A 21,059-nucleotide genomic window follows, 5' to 3' on the forward strand; every position below is an offset into this window, starting at 1 on the left:
GACACTGAAGGGACTGAGCCGCCCAGGCGCCCCGTGAGGAATGGTTTTCCTCTAGCTTCCCAGCAAAGGGGCAGCCCCTCCCCAGTCAGCCCTGGGACCCAGCAAGGAGGCCCACAGGGCTCCCCTGGGTCCAGTGTGAGTGACAGACATCAGGGTCCAATTTTGGTCCTTCACTCCACATGCCACTGCCTCCCACATGTGGCATCCTTTCTGCCAGAAAGTTCCCCGAAATGAAGTTCCCCTCAACAGGCCGAGAACGATGTCCTGTTCTTCAGTCCTCTGGCTTGCTCATCACCAGCGGACCTTCCGGCTGGTGGAACACACCTCCCGAGTCCTCCCCACGGGCAGCCCTGTGTCCAGGACACAGTGTCTCAGCCCAGCCCAGAGGCGGCCAGGCAGGGAGAGTGGAAGCTGCCGGACATCGGGAACGGCTGGGCCTCCCCTCACCCGCCCAGAAGCACCGCCGCCCTACTGGTCCCACACTGCGGGTGCCGGATCGCCAGAAGCCGCCGGGCCCCGCCATGGGGTGGGGTGGGGTCAAGGGGAGCATATGGCGGGGCAGGCACCCAGAGGGCTGAGGGCTTCCGGCCAGAGGGCTGCCAGACAGGTGGCATGTGGGTGGTGGGGGCCGCTGGGGTCGCCCCGGGCAGGAGCAGCTCGTCGGAGGAGGTGCACTGACCTCAATGAGGCAGTTTGTGAGTGACCTCCCTGAGCAAGCACTGGCCCGGTCCTTCCGTCCTTCGGAGGCACACCCAGGAGCAGAAGTCAGCGGGGGCCAAACCTCGGGGCACTTCCCAGCCTCGGGAGAGGCTGCTTGCCAAGGAGGGTGTGAACAGAGCCCAGCAGATGACACTGTGCTCATTCAGAGCGCTTTCCCCTTGCCCTTCAGACGCCAGGGCGGCGGCTCTCCCCACCCCCACCCCTACACCCACTGAAAGGGCCGCCAACCCTCCCCGCAGGAAGCTCACCGCAGCACGCCTGGGCTGGTAGAAAAGGGAACAGATCAAGTAGTTTATTTGGAATGAACACATCGATGCAAAAACGAAATATTAAGACAGACGGTTCCATGACAACCATCAAAATAAATACATAGATAGTCTGATAATTTAAGGCGCCCGCTCAGCGGGCCGAGGCTCTGTGGCTCCGCATGGGAAGATCCTTCTGTGTGGGTCAGGGACACGGCTCCCGGCCTTTGTCCTCACTGTGGTCAGCGGGTGGGCGGCCCGCCCAGGTTTCCCCCGCAGTCCCCGGGCACCCCCGGGGTTCCTGCCGGCGCGGCCCCGCGTCGGGCCCGACTCGTCCAGTGCGCGGCTCCTGTGGGGGAGGAGGAGGCGGTTAGGGAGCGGGGCCTCAGCCCGGGACCGAGCGGGTCCCGGTCCGGCCCGCGGTGGGTCCCCCAGGGCCCCGACGCGGCCGGAGCCAGCCCGACGGCTCCGGCTGCGCGCCCAGACACGCCGCGGTCGCGCGGTACCCGGTCCCCTTCTCGACGGTGTCCCCGCGACGGGGCAGGACCTCCCCCCTCCCCCGCCCCGCCGACGGCCGGCACTCACCGTGGCGGCGCTCAGGGCGCGCGGGCCGGCCAGGGCTCCGGGGGCGCGGCGGGCGCGGCGCGCTCCTGGCGGCTGCGGAAGTCCTGCAGGGCGCGGCGGTTCTGGAAGTCGATGAGCGCCAGCGTGATGGCCGCGTTCCAGCAGCTCTCGCCCGCGCAGCGGAAGTCGATCTCCTTGCGGTCCGTGGTGACGATGGTGAAGTAGACGTACTTGCCGGTGCGCTCCACGCAGTCCACCTTGAGGATGGAGTGGAAGCGCAGCTCCTTGGGGCGCGCGCCGGGGCCGGCGGGGAACAGGCGCAGGCGGTCAGGGGTGAGCACGCCGCGCTTCTTCTTCCACAGCTGGAACAGGCTGTCGCTGCGCTTCTCCAGCTCGCCCTCGCGCAACACCTCGCCGGGCGTCTTCATGTCGCAGGTTGCGCGCTCGGGCGGCGGCGGCGCGGGCGATGCGCCCAGGAGGACCCGGCGCCGCCTTTATGCGGCCCCGCCTGCGCTCGGTCCCGCCCCCGCCGCGCCCCCCCGAGACCACGCCCCTCTTCCCGCCCCCCTTCCCCGAGGCCACGCCCCCGCCCGCCCGCGGCCGCCGGAGGTCTCCCGCTCCGCTTTCCTGTACCTCCCGTGGGGTGACTCGCGGTCCCCACCCCGCCCCGGACGCCGGCCCCGCGGAGGAATGCGCTGCGGCCGGCCCTGCCCGCGGTGACTCACGGCCGGGGAGCCCCAGGAAGCGCAGTGGGACGGGGTCGGCCCAGGGCGGGGAGTCGGCGGGGCCGGAACACCCACCGCCCAGGCGCCCCAGCAGCTAGTCCTGGCGCTCCAGGGCTCGCGGCCGATCCCACGCCTTGAGGACCCTTCCCGGGGAGACCCTCCGATGGCCCTGCCCAGTCGGCCTGCTCTCCCACCTTCACCCCCGCGGGCCGCCCGTGGCAGGACCTTCCGTCTTCCCCCCCCCCCGCCCCCCCTCCCCCGGGGCCAGGCCGACCCCTGGAGCAGGTGCTGCGAGACTGCTTTCTCTTCTGTGAAATGGGGGCAGTAACACTTTTGTTAGATTGGGGAACATACGGAAAGTGCTAGAACAGCACCCCTTGGAGCTCAATAAACGTGAGGGAGCCTCCTCCCTTCCTGGGGGCCTGTCCTTCCTGCGCCCTCCTGGCGGCTGGCAGGGGGCGACCCCCACCGCCTGCACAGCCCAGTGGGGAAGGCCCTGTGCGTGCGGAAAGCTCTGTGCTGGGGCTGGAGGGGCAGCCTGGAGAGGGCGGAGGGGCAGCTGAGTCATGCCTTCCAGCCGGGCAGACAGGCTTTTTACTTACTCTTTTCCTTTAAAGGGTTTATGGGAGCAGGAGTGATGGCTGGCTCCTCCCGGGTTCCCAGGGGTGGGGGTGGGGGTGGAGTCGCAGAAGGGGTCTCTGGCGGCCAGGGCCTCTCCAGGACACCCACTTTCCAACACCCCCACCTAGCTGTGACCCTGGGAAAGGACTGCAAACAACAGGAAGGGCCTGAGTCCCCTGGCGGGCGGGGACAAGCTTGCAGGGCAGGTGCAAAGGGAGATGCAGGTCCCTGGTTCAAAAGGTCTTCCTGCTGGTGAGGGCAGAGCCCAGGACCAAGCGCAGGGCCGAGTCCAGGAAGCCCGCCCTGGAGCTGAACACCCTGCCCCAGCCGCCCCTGCTGCGCCGCCTTGGGAAGTCCCCGGCCTCTCAGGCCAGTCCGGAGCCCCGGCCCTTCAGGGTCACCAGCTCGGACGAGGGGCTTGGACTAGGACCCCGAGGAGAGGAGCCCTGAGGGCCATGGGGCCAGGGGAGGGCTTGAAGGACCCCGAGGGGAGGGAGTGGTGCCTGCGGAGCTGCCCAGCGAGGCCCATCCCTGAGGGGTGCTCTTCTCAGCCCCGTTTCACGGATGGAGAAGCAAGGCCTTAGGGAAGAGGGGACCTGCTGGAAGGGCCGGGGGAAGCAGAGATGGGCTTGAGGTGCCAGAGGAACAGACTGCGGGGAGGAGGAGGATGTAGGGGGGCTCCAAAACGAGCGGAGGCCCAGTGAGGTGATGTGAGGCCGCCTCTCTTTGCCTCCCACTGGCCAGGCCTCTCTGGGCAGCGCTGGCAGGTCAGTGACCGGGGGGGGGGGGGTGCTCTGGCAAGTGGGTGTCAGAGGGAACCGGGAGGGCCGGTCATAGGGGGTGGACAGCCCTGGCCCCCTCCCTGGGAGGGAGACCCCGGGGCAGGGCAGCCTGAGTGGGAATCCCAGAGGGTTGGGGGTCAGGCGCTGGGCCCACCCAGGCAGCTTCCCTGCCCTGCGGCCTGAGGACCCCCCGCCTCCAGCAGAGGCCCCGGGGAACCTGCCGGCCCACTCCTGCTCGCTGCTCAGTGGCATGAGCCTGGACCAAGGAGAGGGCCCTGCGCCCGCCCCCGAGCAGGCCCATCTGGGGGACCCTCCGGGGCAGGGAGTTGGGAGGGATGATGAGGAAGCAGACACTGACCTTGCAACCCCAAGGGAGGACCTTTCGGGGGAACCCCCTCCCTGAGCCATTTGATAGCCAGGAGCCCAGAGGACCCACCAGGCAGACGGCTTCCCGCCAGGCAGTGGGGACCGCGGTGTGGATTCGGCCTGCACCCCGTGGGGAGCTGCGGCCCACCAGGGTTCTTGGCCAGGGGGTGCTGGACGGCCAGCTGCTGGCTGGAGAGACAGGGGCCCCACACCTGCACGTGCTGGGCCTCCTTCACCCTCTCTGCCCCTGTTGGTACCCCAGCAAGGTGGGGGCTGCTGGGTCACTTTCTTGGATTTACAGGGAACGGAGTGGGACTCTCAGAGAAGTTAGGGACTCAGCTGAGGTCCCACTGCCAGCCGGTGGGATTCGAAGCCACTCTACTGCACCCCAAGCCCTGGGGCAGTTAGGAGCCCCACCCAAATGAACAGGGAGGGGCCGTGCCGGGCTTTGCCTCACATGGGTGGCGTCCGGCACAGTAGGTCGGAGCCAAGTTTACTAATATTTATCCAAGGGTCGCATCTGGGATCCACGCACAGCTTGCCTGGGGGGGGCCCCCCCGCTCCTGTCACCAGGCACAGACTGGGCCCCAAACATCCGGCCAGGGACACTCGCTGTCCCGTCCAGCTGGGTGAGGACGTCGCATGGCCCAGACAGAAGGAGGGCACCTCTCCGAAACGCCCCTCGTGAGGTCATCCGTGCAGCAGTGGGAGGCCGGGCCCCGGAGGCTCTTGCCCAACCAGCCTGGGAACGGCGGCCTGTGAGGAAGCCGTGCGTCAGGGCGGGCCAGGTGCCCCGGGCTCGATACCACCCTCTTCCTGTGGGAGGTGGTGCTCAGGAACAGCCCCGGGGTGGGGCTCCCTGCTTCCCCTGCGTGGGAGACCCTCTCCCCTGGCCTCCTCCAGGAAGTCCCCTCGGATTGTCAGCACACGCCTTGAGGCCTGCTCCCACCAACTGCGTAACTGCTGGACCTCGGGGTCCCGGAGGTGGCTCAGGTGTTAACCTCAGGAGGGCGGGAGAGGTCCGTGCACCTGGGAGGCGGCCTGATGCCACCTGACCTGAGTATGACACAGCCCATTGGCTGCCGCCTGTGACTCAGGCCTCTCCTTCTCTCTCCTCCCAGTGGGAGCCTGGGAAAAGTGAGAGGCCCAAGGGCAGGAGGCTGGTGTCGTCCAGGCTTTCACTGTCAGGCTGGCTCGGGCCCCGCAGAGCTGTGTCTCTGTCCCTCTCTCTGGTTCTCTGAGCCCCTCGGCTGGAGTCGGACAGGTAGGGCCTGCCTCACAAGACGCTGAGGATCCAGTGAGAAACACGGACACTACCCAGAACACCCTCCTCCTGGGCCCCGGGCAAGCTCCTATTCATCCCTCAGTACCTTGCTTAGAGGTCACTAGCAGCTCCTGGAATGCAGTTTGTCTCCGTCTTTGCGGCCCCCAGGGCCCTGCCCAGGTGCTCAGGAAAGGTTTTGGGAAATGTGGGCCTAAAAAGCATCAACCTCACCATCCAAAAGACGTGACTCTGTTCAGAGCAACTGAAGTTACTGGAGGCTCTGCTTGCTCGTCAGTAAAACCAGAAAATCAGGGAGGGGCCTGGGGTGGGGGGCCAGGGCCAGGTTGGGAGAGGGGAGGGGGAGACTGCCCAGGGCCTGGTTCATGGGGACACAGGACCTCTCTGGAAACTTGAAAGAAGGAATGCCCGAAATACAGGGAAGGAGGGAGGGAGGGAGGGCAGAGGTGGACAAGCTGTGGCCTCCGCCCTCTGGATGGTGGTCAGCCCTGCGGCCCCCTGGGCTGTGTCATCACAGGACGGATGGGACATCTGGCTCCTGCCCATCCCGCCCCCCAAAGGTGGACTGTTTGCTATTATTTATCCAAGGGTCCCAATCGGGATTCATGCGGAGCCTGCCTGAGGGAACACCTGCTCCTGCCCCCAGGCAGACAGACTGGTCCCCAAATGGGAAGCAACCTGTGTCCAGTGACAAGTGAATGGATACACAAGACGTGATCCGTCCACACACCGGACCGTCACTCAGCCTGAACACGGAGGGACACGCTGACACCTGCCACAGTGTGGGTGGACCTGGGGGACGTGATGCTGAGTGAGACAGGCCAGACACAGAGGGACAAATACTGCAGGATTGCCCCCACATGAGGTCCTTAGTCTCCAGATTCACAGGGAACAGAGAGTGGACGGTGGGCGCCGGGGGAGGGATGGGGGTCGGGGACTCGGGGGGACAGTGGACGGTGGGCGCGGGGGAGGGAGGGGGGTCGGTGTCTCACTGGGAGTCCGGGAGGATGAAACGATCCGGACGCAGGCGGTGAGCACGGCCGCACGATGGTGTGAATGTGCGTGGTGCCCCTGAGCTGTGGGCTTAGAGCCAGTGAAGGCGGTACACTGATGTGTCTTTTGCTACAATGTAAGAAATGTATTTACACGCGTCCAGTAGGAGCTGGTGTGTTTCCGAGAAGTGAGACACGGCACGTGTACTGTTCTGTTCCACCCGCGTCCTGGGCAGCCCCCCGCCCCCGATCTCCCCACCCTCGTGGTGCTCAGGCTGTGCCGTGTTTTGTGATTCTCAGAAGCGGTAAGGATGCTGCTCGAACGTCTCCAGACTCCGCGCTCGCGTGCACAAGGTCACCGGCACAGACTTTGAGACATGGAGTTGCTGTGTGGAACGTGACCGCTGACCGACCGCCTGCTGGCCAGCTCGCACTCCCACCTGAACGTGCCAAGTGCCCTACGTTTATGCAACTTTCCTCCAATCCGGTGGCCAAAACCTGGGGTGTTGTCTCCATGGAACATGTGACTGCAACTTCATGTGGTAAAAGTTATTACCTAATGTGACAAAAGATGCCATTAAGGACCTTGAGAGGTCATCCCGGGTTATCCCCGGGTGGGCCCTGAATGTGGCCAGTGTCCTTCTGAGAGGGAGGAGGGGCCACGCGCCCACGGAGGCAGGGGCCAAGGGGACCTGGGTTTGTACTTCTGGTCTTCAGAACCCCAGTTTGTTCCTCTGTTACAACCTCCCCGGGCTCTTAACACGGCCGCCAGTCCCCGGCGGTCTGCTGCCGGCAGCCCCCCATCGGCCTGGCACACTGTCTGGTGGCAGAGGTGGCCCAGCAGAGTGGGGGCATGAGCTGGCTTTGGCTGGTGAGGTCAAGGCTTCCCGGAGACCACTGGTGACTTTTGAGCTGGGTTTGCAAGGATGTATACCGGGCCTTCCCCAGGCAAGGACAAGGGTCTGGAAATCAGACAGAAATGCTGCCCAGCACAGGTGGACTTGGAGGCTGAGTGGTCGAGGAACCGCGGGAGACAGAGGTGCCTCTCTTCCGGGTGGGAGGGCTGTGAGCCCTGCAGTCTCCGGGCTCTCTGGAAGCGGCCCCCACCATCACCTGGCCCCACACTCATGAGCGGCCCCCCACAAACCACCCCAAGTGTCTCATGCTCAAAACAGTGCCCTTCAGTGCCCCCCCCGACAGCACCCCCTCTGCTGCTTCCTTCTCCAGGCCCCGTCCATCCCCCCCCCCCCGCTCTGCCGCCCCCAACTCTGAGCATCTTGCCTGGATGCCGGCAGCTACCTCCGTGAGTGTCCTGGGGCTCCCACGACAGAGGACCACACACTGGATGGCTTGGAGCAACACACATCTATGGCCTCCCAGGTCTGAAGGCCAGAAGCCTGATGGTGAACCCCAGCCCCGCACCTTCCGGACCTGTTTCGGCTCCTCCCTGTCCTCCTCCCAGGGCTGGGCCTCCTCTGCTCGGCTCTCCCCTCCGGGACGACAGCTCTGCTGGGATCTTCCGGCCCCTGCCAGAAATGGGGGCAGCTTGGGACCCAGGGCCCTCCCTGTACCCACAGAGTGCACAGTCCACCCCAGGCTGCCTCCACGCTGGCAGGCAATGGGGAGGACCCGCGTGGGTGGCCCTGCCCTGGATGAATGCTTTGGGAAGGGGGGTTCTCCCCGTGTTCCAAAGCAGAAGCTGTGACCCAGGTAGCTTTAGACTTGATTGATATTCCTCAGGCTTCTGGAAGCCCCTGGCCCGGGGGGTGGGTGGGGGAAGGAGGAGTCCATGGAGGATGTCGGCCGGCCGGGGGAGACCACGTGGTGGGAGACACAAAGCGCGTGGGTTTCTTCAAGTGAAGGCAGCGTCCAGTCCGACTGCGGAGCGATGTGACTGGTTCTACCCATGTCCGCCCCATGTCTCCAGGGCCTGTAAGAAGCCCGGCAGGGTGAGGCAGGCCTGCTGGGCTGTCAGGGAAAGTAACATCCGGCCGCCACCCTCACTGAGCTGAGTCAGCTGGGCCAGGCTGGCCCCCGCAAATGGCACCATAGGGACATCGTGGGGGCGGACAGGGGCTCCACCCAGGTGCACCAAGGTGACTCGGCCTCACGGAGGTGTCTGGCCCTCACCCTCCTGGCGGCCAGGGTCAGAGCCTGCCGGGAGTGCAGCCTCCGCTGGCCACTGCGGCCTCTGAGCCTCAGGGGCTGTGACAAGGGTCCCAGGCAGATAAAGCGCCTGGTCGATCACACTAAAGTCAGAAGAACCGAAAGCTCAGCCAGGGTCAGCTGAGGAGGGGTCCTGCCACTGGGGGCTCCTGCCTGTCAGCATCTCCTGGTGGGTGGGAGGCCCACTGACTGGGTCTGGGGTCCCTCAGGCTCCCCCAACCCCCGACGTGGCTGTGCCTCTAGAGGAAGGAAGATGGGAAGTCCTTCTGCTTTCGAGAACGTGAAGGCAGCGACCGAAGTTCAGGTGCGGCTGAAGGCTGGGTCGGCCGGCAGGGAGCTGAGGGTGGCCCACACGGGGGGGAGTGCTCTCCGGCGGAGCCCCTCTCAGGGTGTTGAAGGCCAGGTCAGAGGGCATGTCTCCCATGGCCAGCCCTGGGCCTCCTCCACAGCCCACCTCGTGTTGTCACCCACGGGCACTCGGGGGCGAAGGAGCCAGGGAAGACCCGTTTGAGCAGAGGGCGGGCCAGAGGCCAGCACTATCACCAGGACAGGCTGGGTGAGGTCTGGGCTTCACCCCCCAGCCTGGCCTGGTCCTCCTGCTGGGGCAACGCCTGGCGTAGCCTGCCCAGGCCCAGGTGCCCTCTGGGAACACAAGGCACCGGGCTGACTCAGCCTGGTACCTACGGGGAGTGGGACCGCTGGCCTGTGGGTCAGGGCTCTGCTTGGCCCTGGCCCCATGAGAGCAGACTGGTCGCCACGGTGGGGCAGGTGCTGCAGATGAGGGGGCATGTGGACACACTGAGCCGCCCGCCACAGCTGTGGACCTGGCCCTGGGTGGCTACAATTCCTAACTTACCCAAGGGAAAACCAGAATTTTAGGTGGACTGACCCCCATTTGGGGGCACTTCTGAAACCACAGCTTCAGGGAGGCACAGTTGACACACATACAACCAGACACTCCCAAGCAAAGCAGTTCCGAGAGCTCCTATTTCCCATTGCCCCCAGCAGTCCCCTCTGTGGTGCAGCCTCTGGAAGCCACAACAACACATCTTAAGTGTCTGGCTCCACCCCATCAAGGCTGGGACCATTCCACGGTGGGCGTGCACTCTGCTGGGACAGGGCCGAGCTGCCCCCAGAAGTCAGGGTGCAGAGGTGGGCACACCAGAGGCAGCCACCTGATTCCGCCCAAGTTTGAGCGAGCAGTCTTGAGTAGGACGGTCAGTCCAAGGAGGAAGGGAGGGTGCGGGCCGCAGAAGCCATGGGGGATAGGAGGTGGCCCTGGATGCTCACCGGAACTCTCTGAAAGAAGCATCGTGACGGCCCGGCCCAGAAGGGGGACCCAAAGGTGAGGGCCGGGGCCGGTAGGCCTGGCTCCAGGCAATTCAGGGGGTCAGTGGGGACAGAGGCCTGGCCCGTGCAGAGCCAGCAACCACCCAGAGCTGCTGCAAGTGCCACCTTCCCTGCTGCCCCTGGTGGCTCTATGCCTTTCCGGTGCACGCAGCAAGGCCTGAACGAACCTCAGGTGCCAGCAGAGGCCCAGATGGAGAACGGGTGCCAGGCTCCATGGCCAGTGGAGAGCCTGCCTTCCCTGTCCTGTGACTGCCCAGGGCTGAGGTTGAGGACAGCTTCGTGGACAGGCCAGGAGGCAGTGCCACAGGGGACAGTGGGGAAGGCACAGCTTCTCAGGGCTTCGAGCTGGAGTCTTGCTATCCAAATACACTTGGAATCACCAAGCACCAGGCTGAGGCCCCAGAGGCCACAGGTACCCAGCCCTGTGACGGAGCCCACCCAGGAGGTGGGGGGTGGGTGGGTGTGGCCTGCTCACAGGATTCTTCTTAGAATCCTGCAGGGAAATAAAACCCAGGGCCTCCAGAGACAGCCACAACCCAGACACCCCTCCCGCCGTCCATCTGTGCTGGTCTGACAAGAAAACACGCCTGGGGCCGCCTCCACCATGCATGTGACCGCCAACAGGCAGAACGCCCAATTTTCCCTCCCACTGACCCCAGGTGCCCAGCCGCTCTCTCCAGCTTCCCAGTCAGCTCAGACTCCGAAGGTAGTGCTGTGTATGTGAGCGCGCAAGTGCGTACCCACACGCGGCTGGCCGTGACCTGCTCCTAAGCACCAGACTCTCAGGGGTATGCCCCACAGGCACACGGACACCCGTCCTTGGCCGCCCCACGTCCGCCATGGGCAGGTGGGCACTGACTCGGCTGGTCTCCGAGGGAAGGGATGGGCTCCCCCTACCCTGTCATCCCAAATCGCCACAGCACACACTGGCCACGTGCTCCGCACACACGCACGGCGTGGACTCCCGGCCCAGATAATGCGCACCAACTTCTGGTGAAGCCCTAGCAACTGCCGGCCAGAGAAAGCTCTAACAGAGTTTGCCCCCTGGCCCGTCTCCTTGGCTCCCATCACCCGGCGCTGTGCCCATCAGAGGGGGCTCTTCTCACATGCCCGTTTCTTCAGCGAGGTCCAGCAGCCTCCAGGCTGAGCGGTTGCTGGTGCTTCACAGTGAACGTGGGGGGCCGTCACCCACTGAGGGTGAGGAGCCAGCGGGAGAGGAAAGATCACGTTCGGAGTGACCCCTGGGCCGGCAGGATGGGTCCTCCCAGAGTTGAAACCGTCCCCACAAATTTCCTGCAAAGTACCCAAGCACATCATTTTGTGCAATCACTGCTCATCCTGCAGTTACTCGTGAGCCACGGTTTATAAACAGCTTCATTCTGGACGCTCCAGGGAAACAGGACATGTGGAGAACTTGGGGAGCCCCTGACCAGTCTGGGTCCACAGGGACGAGCAGCTGCCCTGGAGGTCCGGGGGCCCATCCTCGAGAGATGCTCCCAGCGCGCACCGTCATCTCTGCAGACTGCCCTCCGGGGATGGGGTTCTCGATCTGTGTCAGCAGGAACAAGGCAGGCCTGGCACCCACAGGCTTCTCGGGTGGGGGGTGGGGGGCCAGGCCCACGGGGGGGTTTACCCACAGGTACTTCAAGAACCGAGAACATTCTGGTTCTAGTTGGCTGGGGCACGCTGGAAGCAGGGCTATTCCTAAACCTTGTGCAGCACTTCCTGCTCCTTCTCGTGGCCACTCCCAGGGAGAACCAGGCCCCCCAGACAGGCACCTGGCGAGCTGGGCACCGGCAGCTGGGCCGCGGGAGGAGCAGCTGTGTGCTTGCCTCCGCCTGGTGCCTGTACCGCCCCCCCACCCCCGGCCAGGTACCGTGCACAGGGCTTGTGCAACAGGTGTCTCGGGGGCGGGGGGGGAGGGCGCTCCCCTCTTAGCAAGGAATGGAGGTTCCACCAGAAAAGTGGCCTTTATGCAGCAATTTTCCCTCCTGGAACCTTCTGGATCTGGGAGGTACAGCCCCACAAACTTTTGAGAAATGGCGCACTCCTGGGGGAGAGCAGACACGTTCCTGAGGTAGCAAAGGGCCCAACCCGGGGGGCCCCAAGCCCACCCTGACAGTGAAGTGGGTCTGCAGGCCTAACGGGCAAACTAAACGTAGCCGCCTCCTAAGAACTGGCTGACACGGAAAAGCAGAGGCCTGAAGCCCGGGTCTGCCCATCCACAGGACTCTACATGTGCAGTTCAAGAGGACGCGCAACCACAGCCCAGAGCTGCCGGGTGGGGGCAGGTGTCAATGCCCCCACCCGATCCTCCCACCAGGTCCTCCCACAGAGAGACTGTGCACAGAGCTGGGTTCATGTTTCACAACTTTAATAGAATATTCTAACTATTCTGTACAAATTGAAAACACTGTATTCAGTTACAAATGTGTTATAAGTAAGGCTGAGCACTCTACAGGCCTGGACACAGTGTGGACACAGCATCCCCGGCTGCCAGAGACTATGGTCACACACTCGGAAACCCCACACGCCAGCCAAGAACAGGTCGCTCTGAACCCAGGGCTTTTAAGACAAGATGAGCATGGGGCCAAGAAGTGGGGGTACTGAGAAAGCAAGACTCGACGTGTCCACACTAGAAGGAAAGCAGTGCTTCCCAGCCCTGGCCCCTCACCACAGAAGCCTGGCAAACCCCGGCACTCGGCCCACAACCCCGCACCCCACCCCAAAAGCCGGGTGGTCTGTATGTCGTGAAAACGAGCTCCTGCCCTCAGCCGTGGGCAGGATGGAGCGAGGCTCCTTCTCCACAGGCCTCACTCTCTTGGGAGCCACCACCACTCCCGCCTGGCAAGTCACCAGGTCACACACATGGTTTCAGAAAGTGTAAGGACAAGTGACAGCATGCGTCCCAAGCCCTCACTAGCAGGGAAGAATAAATAAATACGAAGATGAACCACAAACACTCACGCCTCAGGGTTGGGGTGCACCACAACCCCTACCCCACCCTGAGGAAGACAGAACCAGAGAAAGAACGCTCTAAAGAGAACAGGACCCTACTCTACACAGCTCTTCTGAGACCGTTAGAGCACAGGAGACCACGTGGTGGGAGACACAAAGCGCGTGGGTTTCTTCAAGTGAAGGCAGCGTCCAGTCCGACTGCGGAGCGATGTGACTGGTTCTACGTGCCCCGGAACCACATCCCAAGACATCTGCCCTTGGCATTGACTGACCTTCTGCCGCCCCCTCCCCCTGGGGTCTATGGGGCCCTCCTGAAGGCCGGGCCTGGGAAAGTCCACTGAGCTGCACCCAAGGCCGTAGAGGGTGCTGGAATCAAACCTCCTATTTCTGAAACGCATTTAAGTTGCCACTGTACAGGTTAAGCAAAATAATTAGGATAAAGGAAAAGTTAAAGTCAAAATCATGCACTCGAGAACAAGTTAGAAGGAAGCACTGCCCATACGGTGGCGCGGCCGCCACGTGTCCCGACGCCACACCTGCGGGGTGCTCGCTCCTCACTGCTGTTTGCACTCGGACGGCTGGCTGGGCTCCTTCTGTCAACGAGAGAAGACAGGACTTGTAGGGAACCAACGTCATCAAGCCGGTACCTCCAACCAACAATGCAAACCTAGACTCAATTTACTGCCTTCCTTCTTACTGAAAAAATGGTTACTGCAAACGTACTTTTACAAAAGTAACAAGAAATCACTCAGCTTCCCAGAAACAAAGTCTCAGTAGGGCTGCCTTTCTTGTTCCGAGACATGCCCAGGAGTGTAAGTCACAGGCCAGGCACCGGGAAGCAGGAGCGCCTCAGGGTCACAGACTCATCTGTGTCGGGAGCCTGCGCTCCAAAGCCGCACTGCAGCCTCCAGAGCCTCGGGCAACCCCCCAACCCTGCCCACGTGACACAGCAGCCGCTCCCCTTTCTGTGCCCTGCCACCCCTAAGGCAGGCTCAGCACCTGAAATGAAGAGGCGGCACTGCAGGGTGGGCCAGAGGCGGCCGAGCAGCCCCGCCGGCCCTGGGACAAGGCCTCCAGAGTGCTCTCTGCTTGCGGGATGCACCAGCAGCCCACAGCGGGGGGGAGGCCACACCAACAGCTCCACACACAGCCCCGGGCCTCCCCAAGCCCCTCCCGAAGTGGGCAGTCTATCCTTCCGGAGAGGTAGCAGGGAGAGATCACGCCCCCCAACAGAGGCGCACATTCACTTCAGTGCAATCGAACACAGCTCACACCATTTAAAGCACATCCGGCAGCCCCACGCATTCTGTGTGGAGGCCAGCAACAGCCTGAGAGACAGACACTACCAGACCACGAATCTTTCCCGGCAAATACGTCTACTAATCAGTGGCCTCTGATTCTTGGCTGCCAAGATTACAAATTACTCTCATACAATCTGGGCAAGCCTACAGAGTCTAAAAAAAAAAAAACCTCAAACATCGGGGATGACGTAACACAATACCTTCTATGGTTGAGGCTGGGACTCCATTCTCTGGGAAATCACATTTAAGGTATGAAAAAAATTATGTGTTAAGGACGCATAAAAACAAAACCATGATCTTGGACCCTGGTCTCAGCTCTTCATTTGAAAGTCTCATGGAAAGAGCACAGGGACGCGGCCGGGAGCCCCCAGGTCTCTGCCCTGCAGCAGACCACTCTGGGAGAGGGTCCTGGCCTTGGTGTCACGTGCTCATCTAAAATACTGCTAAAGAACCCAGGCCCCCAAACAAAACACGTCTGATGATAAATCCAGGCAGGAAAAGATCAAGATCAAACTGTGGATCTGGAGGCAGCTCAGGCTGGTGGCCAAGGCAAGGAGCCACTACTGGCTGTCGGGAGTGGCTGGGGAAGGGAGGAGGCCCCAGCCGTGTGGCCATGGCAGCAGGGGGACAGGGAGGGGGAGCAGGCAGCTTTTTGAGGGTGAGGGGAGAAATGTGCTGTGTTTCCACAACTGTATTTGCAAAAAGGAAGTGGGTTAGAGAAGCTGGAGCTAAGGAAGTCCTGAAGGGTGACGTGGTGGGAACGGGGCAGGTGGCACAGGACGGGACTCCTCCTGCTACACCCTTCCGTATGCGGATGAGTTACACACATACAGCGTTTCGCAAAATCGGGCGTGACACGATTTACAATACGCTGTCTGAATCATTTCATATGCTTATTTTTAACCAGGAGAACATATTACCCATTTGTTTAAAGTACGTTCAGTAGCCTGGGGGATAGAGCCTGCTGGAGGCAACGGGGCCTGAGAGCTCCCCAGGCAGGCAGGGAGGCAAGCGGCCCCACCTCTGGGGAGAGCATCCACATGGACACAAGTCCTAGGCTGTAAAGTCAACACAGAACCCCGAAGCTTCTGACGTGAAATTTATCAACAAGACACCACTGGTTTTCAGCCTGTGACACAGGCCAAAACAGGACTACAACTATGCCCCGGCATCCTTGGTCTCAGGCCACCAAGTCTGATGGCAGCTTGGTCACTCGATACCCCTGACTATCACGGGAGAGGAGTGGGGTGTTTCCAAGGCACAAACTAACAGCCCAAATCCTGCCTGTCATGGAGCCATTTAAAAGCCAAGTTTTAACAGAGGACAACTGCCCAAGAAGGGGGGAAAACAAGCCACCAAGCACACAGCTGGCCACCACAGCTTCCCAGGGGCACACAGCCGGGGACAAAGGGCCTGCGTGACCGCGGAGGGAACCCCTGCACTGGAGCGGCTGGGCCCCTGACAAGGATCTGATGACACTACTGAGGGGCTACAGCGCCATGTTGCTCACGGTGGCTACGCCACAGGAGGGTCCCCCTGTCCTAGAAACACAGGCTGAACAGGTTAGGGATGCTTCCCCGTGACTAGCAGGGTGGGAGAGTGGGGCTTGCGGGGAACATTCTTCAGACAAGTGGGGCAGCGGGAATCAAGAGTAATCGAACACATGGTCGTGCTCGCACGTCAACGATCAGCCCCGACTCCTTAAACACAGGATCCACGGTGTCTGTTCGTCTCCCCTGGTTACGATGCTGCCTTGCCAGGAGGCAGCCGTACTACCACGTAGTTCTCTATGAGAGCGAGGCCACAAGAGCCAGACAGGAAGGCCATGTGGAGACTCTCCAACGCCTGCAGCCTGCACGACCATCAGCACCAGCACGCCGGCCGCGGCGGTAAGCTCAGGCTCCAGCTCTCACGGGCCCTGCTCTACGCACCGGCTGAGGCTGCTCAGCACGGCCCCCGGAACCCCCTGCCATTTCCCGGGGATGAACATCACAGCACCTGCCCCCCGTGGCATCTTCTCACCACTGCCCCCTGGCCCCCAGGAGGACAGCGTCCCACAAGGGAGGGAGCTGATTGCTGGAACGGAGTTGCAATGGCCCACGCCTTGGGGCGGGGGGGAAGGGGTGACGGGTGGGCAGCACCCAGCTCTATCCCCACCTGGTCAGAGCACCCCAACGACGCACAGGACCACACCACACAGACACCGCAGCTTTTGGGACACTAACTCCAGCACATTCAAAGTTCAGGTAGGGCTTTATGACCTACCGGTCTGCACCACACCTGAATTTAAAAAGCAGAAACAATCGACAGAGACACATCAAGAAACGGCACAGCGGCTGCTTCCAACCGCACAGGGTGCAGCTGATCCCAGCACGGCCCCCACAACACGGTCTTCAGGAAGACCACACAGTGCCCACCTCCCAGGCCCCTCGCACCCTGTGCTCTTCCTGGAGGGCAGGCCCGTCCCCAGTAAAAATGCCACACCAGTCACGCCTTTGACTCGGTCAGCAACAAACACTAGGCTCAGGAAGCAGGAGCCTAAAATGTAGTTTCTGATGCTCAGTTTTAGAAGTACACACAACGGACACCTGCATGAAACTACTATTCTTCCGAAAGCCACGTGTTCAGTCTAGCACACGCAGTGTGTGCCTGCCCAGCAGCCTCCCCTCTGTCCACCAAGTCACAGTAAGGCACTGTTACAAATCACAGATCAGAAGATTGGATTAGGAATGAATGGAATTCCACCTTACCTAAAAATGCATGAATAACAGACAAAAATTACACCTAAATGGGGAAAAAATTGAAAGGAAGTGTCAGCATGAAAGAAAACAAAATGCACAAAATTATACAGGCAGAAACAGCCACTTTCTCATGACAAAAAGGGCTACAAATTCTCGAGCTTGAGATGAGCAACCCCAACCCACCACATCTATACGTTTAATACCAAAAAATCCCTCCTCCCTCGTTTGCCTCCTTGTGCGCAGACTCTGACATGACCAACCCCTCTGAAGGATGAGACTCGGGCCCTTCCGGCTGCGCAGGGCTGGCGGTCCTCGCGCCTCCCACCAGCGACCCGTCTATCAGCCCCCCCCCCCCCCGACAGCACACACGAAGACCCCGGGAGCGCCGGTCCGGACAACCCTCTACGGTGCCGGACGACTGGTGAGAGAACGCGCTTCCAGAAAACAGATGTGTCAGGAAACAGAAAAGGACAAACAACAGAAGGCAGCGACAAGGGACGGAGTGACGGAGCTCCCACCGCGAACCGCCCTCGGTCTGCTCTGGAATCCAAACCGTGAGTGTGCCTGTCGGCAGCCCCCAACTGCCCAGGGCGAGCCACCTGAGCCAGGGACCACGTGTCACGGAGCCGAGCACAGGGATGCCTGCCCCACAGGCCCCCCATGCTGGACAGGCTGACTGTGCAGAGGTGAGCACTTCTGTGAGCTTAGTCCCGAGGAGTATTTACAGGGTACGTTTTAAGTTTGAAACCCACCTCCCATTCTTCTCTAGAAGGAGCTGAACTATAAATAAAGCATGCATTTACAGAAACATTCGGTGTTAAAAAACAAACAAAAACAGGGCTGGGTTATTACACTCACATTTAGTGCACATTCCACTTGGGGCAAAAACGGAGGGCAGACAAACACACACTTGTCTAGTTAAACTGGGATCCAGGTCACACACGGCAGGGGAGCTCAGTGCTCTGACAGCCCACGACGACGCAGTGAGCTACAGACGTCACGCTCGCAAACAAGAGGGCGGCCTCCTACAGCCCGAGGACTGCATTAAAGCAGCTCTGGATTTAAGGGATGTGTCAGGTGACCAAGTGCCTTCATTTAAGCTGATCTGCCATCAGTAAACACTCAGGCCTTCAGGTAAAATTAATGGGGTTGCCCATTCTCCTCAGTTTTTGTTTTCTTAAAGCTTCCTAGTTCACTTTCAATGACTGGAGATATTAGACGTAGCTTCCGAATATTCTCAGCCCAAAGGCAATTGTAAAACTATGTCTACAGTTTTATTACTCTGTTCATTAAAAAAATAACCCCCCAGGGCGCCTGGGTGGCTCAGTTGGTTAGGCGACTGCCTTCGGCTCAGGTCATGATCCTGGAGTCCCGGGATCGAGTCCCGCATCGGGCTCCCTGCTCAGCGGGGAGTCTGCTTCTCCCTCTGACCCTCTTCCCTCTCGTGCTTTCTATCTCTCATTCTCTCTCTCTCTCTCAAATAAATAAATAAAATCTTTAAAAAAAAAAAATAACCCCCCAAATTTACTTCTTTATACCTTTTCCAAAAATAAACAGAAGACACAGCTCCTTCGTGTCGTCATGCAGCCCTTCCCCCGAAAGGACTGAAGGTGTGGAGAGAAGGCCGCTCCCCTGGACGCGCTCACGAGCGAGCCGGGCAAGCCTCCGCCGGCCGCACACCGGGCACTGAGTCCTACGGGGGGGTGGCTCGAGCCCGTCCCCGGCCCGTTCTCCGTGCTCGGACGAGAGCAGGACAGGCGCGGCCAGGCGGGGGGGGGCCGCACCCGGGGGGGGGGCCAGGGCCCCCCGGGGGGGGGGGGCCCCCAAGACTGACCTTAGGGTTAACGTCGGCGTCGTCCTCGTCCTCCCCCTCCTCGTCGCCTTCCAACTCCTGCGAAAGGGTGAGAGCGAGCTCAACACGCGGCGGAAGCCCCTGCGGAGCCGGCCCGGGCTCCGGCGGGAAAGCAGCGATCGCCGTCCGCACGTGAGCGGGCCCCTCCTGGGCCACGGGTCTGTGGGCTCCTCTTTGCTCTCAGCGGTAACGGACATGAACGCGACGCTGAAAACGCGAGCTGTTTGTTCAACCGACGTTCCCTCGGCCGGTTTTCACAGGCCGACCGCGGGGTCAACAACGGGACGCAGGGACAGCACCTGCAGTGTCCGCCCCCCCGCCCCCCGTTTCAACCGCGTGGAGGCCCTGAGGCAGCTCCACCCAAACCGGGCATGACGGGCGGCCGTCCGCTCTAGCAGAGGCAGCCTAGCGGGGCCTCAGGGGAAGGACTCTCCACGTCTGCCGTGTCTTACCTCCTCCTCTCCTTCCTCACCCTCTTCAAACTGAAAAAGGAAAAAGGAAACAAGATTTAGGTCTCGAAAGCAGGAGGGCAGCCTGGCCCAGGCACGGTCCCTGTCAACCGCCCTACGCCGGGCAGGCCTGGGGGCCGCGGAATTGCAGCCTGGCTTCTGGGCAGAGGGCAGCACCCGCTCCAGGCCCGTCTGGGGGCGGGGGGGGGGGGGGGGTGGCCACAGTCGGCCACTGGGCTCCTCGACCCCAACACTGTGGGCCGGGCCGGGGCCAGCGCCGCAGGGCCGCCTGTTCGAGAGCCCCGCGGTGTTGATAGGACGCCGGGTACCTGCAAACCACACAAAACAAGGCCTGAGGACGGGGAAGGGCGCAGAAAGGAGGCGGTCAGCATGAGCACGTACCGGGGCCGCCGGGGGGGGCGGCTGATCTAATGTAAACCAGGAGCATGATTCTACTACGCAGACACACGAATTTCAACGGTATTTTTTTAACTCGTACAAGGGTAAATATTTACACATTAGAAATGTGATAAAACCTTGGTGTTTAAGTGTATAGAAGAAAACCCCAACACTATGGTCAGTTGGTCTTGAATGAATTTCTTCAAGGTCCAAAGACATCACAGGTCAGACTCTCCCTCAAACTCCACCTATCAGACGCAGATCAAGACCAAACACAAAACAAAACAAAACAAACCTTATCACTATCACCTGCATGACACAAGAGACCTAAAGATTTACCACGCTTTTCTTAAGAACATTTTTCTTATTGGAGCCCACACATATATTCCTTAGCGACAGCTCACACAGAACTCGTACGGGCCTGAGGGCTGGTGGGGCCCAGCTGAGGCACCAGGCCCAGCACGCGCACCCTCTTGCACCAGCTGGGCCGTCAGGGGTCCAAGCATGCCCCAGTAGTGCCCTTTCCAGCCTCTGACAGGGAAAGACCTAGGCAAACCTTGTCTTGCAGCCAATCACATTTTCGCTCAGACTGAACTAGCCTCAAACAGGCTCAAGCGCGGATTTTCTGAGGTTCTCAGATCATTTCACTCTGGACCTGGAGGGTCCTGTGGCAAACACATCTCACACTGATGTACAGCAGGGGTCGCTAAGTCGGGGTACAGAGCCCGTGGGACCTGCAAGCCGAGCCGAGAGAATATGGAAGACAGAACCAGCACCCCCAGCTCCATTTCCTTCTACAACGACGTGGAGTGCTTGTGCAGGTTTCCAACGCATCAGACCCCTGCAACTTTACCTCTATGCCAACGTGCACTAAGTAATGGTGCCAACAGGTGTTCTCCGAAGAGCCCGACAAGCCATCAGAGTCACTACAGCCGTGAGTGGTGAAGTCAAGACGCTGGTCTCAGCAGGCCTAAGTGGGGTGCCCCCTCGTAACCCCTCAACGACACTGCTGGGCAGCAGCACCTGCATCGGAGGTGTTGGGCGTGGACACATATAGACAGAGGACACACAGAGGACACGCAGAGCACTGCACCGCTCACCAGTACTATCCACTCACTCTGCCTGTATCTTAAGTAAATAAATATATATAAACTGCACAGTCACGTTTTAAAACGGATGGGCGTATGATCAAAAAAGTGTGGAGGGAAGACCGCTGGTCTAGAGATACGCTTTCCAGTGTGTGTAGTCACTAGATCTTTGGGGCTACATTAAATAAAGTGGAACCATGCAGTTCCACAGCTGTCAACAGATTCATTCTACATCTTCGAACGTCACGTGGGGCCAGTCCCACCACACTGGACAGAGCAGGCCGAAGACAGCTCCGCCACCACAGACCGTGCTGGTGTACAGTCTGCCGTGCCGACTCAAGCCTTAGCAATCACCTGAGGGCTCCGACGAGCCAACACTACGCCGACGTGTGTGCTGCATGTTCTCCTGCCCACAACCCCCTCCTGGCCCAGGGATGGACGAACAGCCTTTCCAAAGT

General features: G+C 61.1%; 2 protein-coding genes across 7 annotated transcripts in view; both read right to left on the reverse strand.

The window, feature by feature from the left end:
• Window positions 1-984: 984 nt before the first annotated feature.
• On the reverse strand, window positions 985-2,010 carry PHLDA2 (pleckstrin homology like domain family A member 2). The gene is made up of 2 exons (XM_025878896.2): window positions 1,551-2,010; window positions 985-1,314 (listed from the first exon to the last, which is right to left on the reverse strand). Exon 1 carries the CDS (start codon window positions 1,955-1,957, stop codon window positions 1,562-1,564), a length of 396 nt encoding a protein of 131 aa, XP_025734681.1. The 5' UTR covers window positions 1,958-2,010; the 3' UTR covers window positions 985-1,314; window positions 1,551-1,561.
• Window positions 2,011-12,170: 10,160 nt separating this feature from the next.
• The window catches only part of NAP1L4 (nucleosome assembly protein 1 like 4), a 45,166-nt gene continuing 36,277 nt past the window's right edge, over window positions 12,171-21,059 (reverse strand). For 5 of the 6 annotated variants that reach the window (XM_025878978.2, XM_073883331.1, XM_025878979.2 and 2 more), the window contains 3 exons: window positions 19,118-19,147; window positions 18,648-18,704; window positions 12,171-13,364 (listed from right to left, as the gene is read on the reverse strand). In XM_025878978.2, coding sequence (XP_025734763.1) covers window positions 13,326-13,364; window positions 18,648-18,704; window positions 19,118-19,147 — 126 coding nt within the window. In that variant the 3' untranslated portion in view covers window positions 12,171-13,325. Of the gene's footprint in view, window positions 13,365-16,822; window positions 16,857-18,647; window positions 18,705-19,117; window positions 19,148-21,059 lie in introns of all 6 variants that reach the window. The other variant, XM_025878982.2, reaches the window with a different exon arrangement.

The sequence above is a fragment of the Callorhinus ursinus genome, unplaced genomic scaffold (assembly GCF_003265705.2).
Source record: "Callorhinus ursinus isolate GAN/ISIS: 27379988/994484 unplaced genomic scaffold, GSC_fseal_2.0 scaffold51, whole genome shotgun sequence".
In the NCBI taxonomy this organism is placed as follows: domain Eukaryota; kingdom Metazoa; phylum Chordata; class Mammalia; order Carnivora; family Otariidae; genus Callorhinus; species Callorhinus ursinus.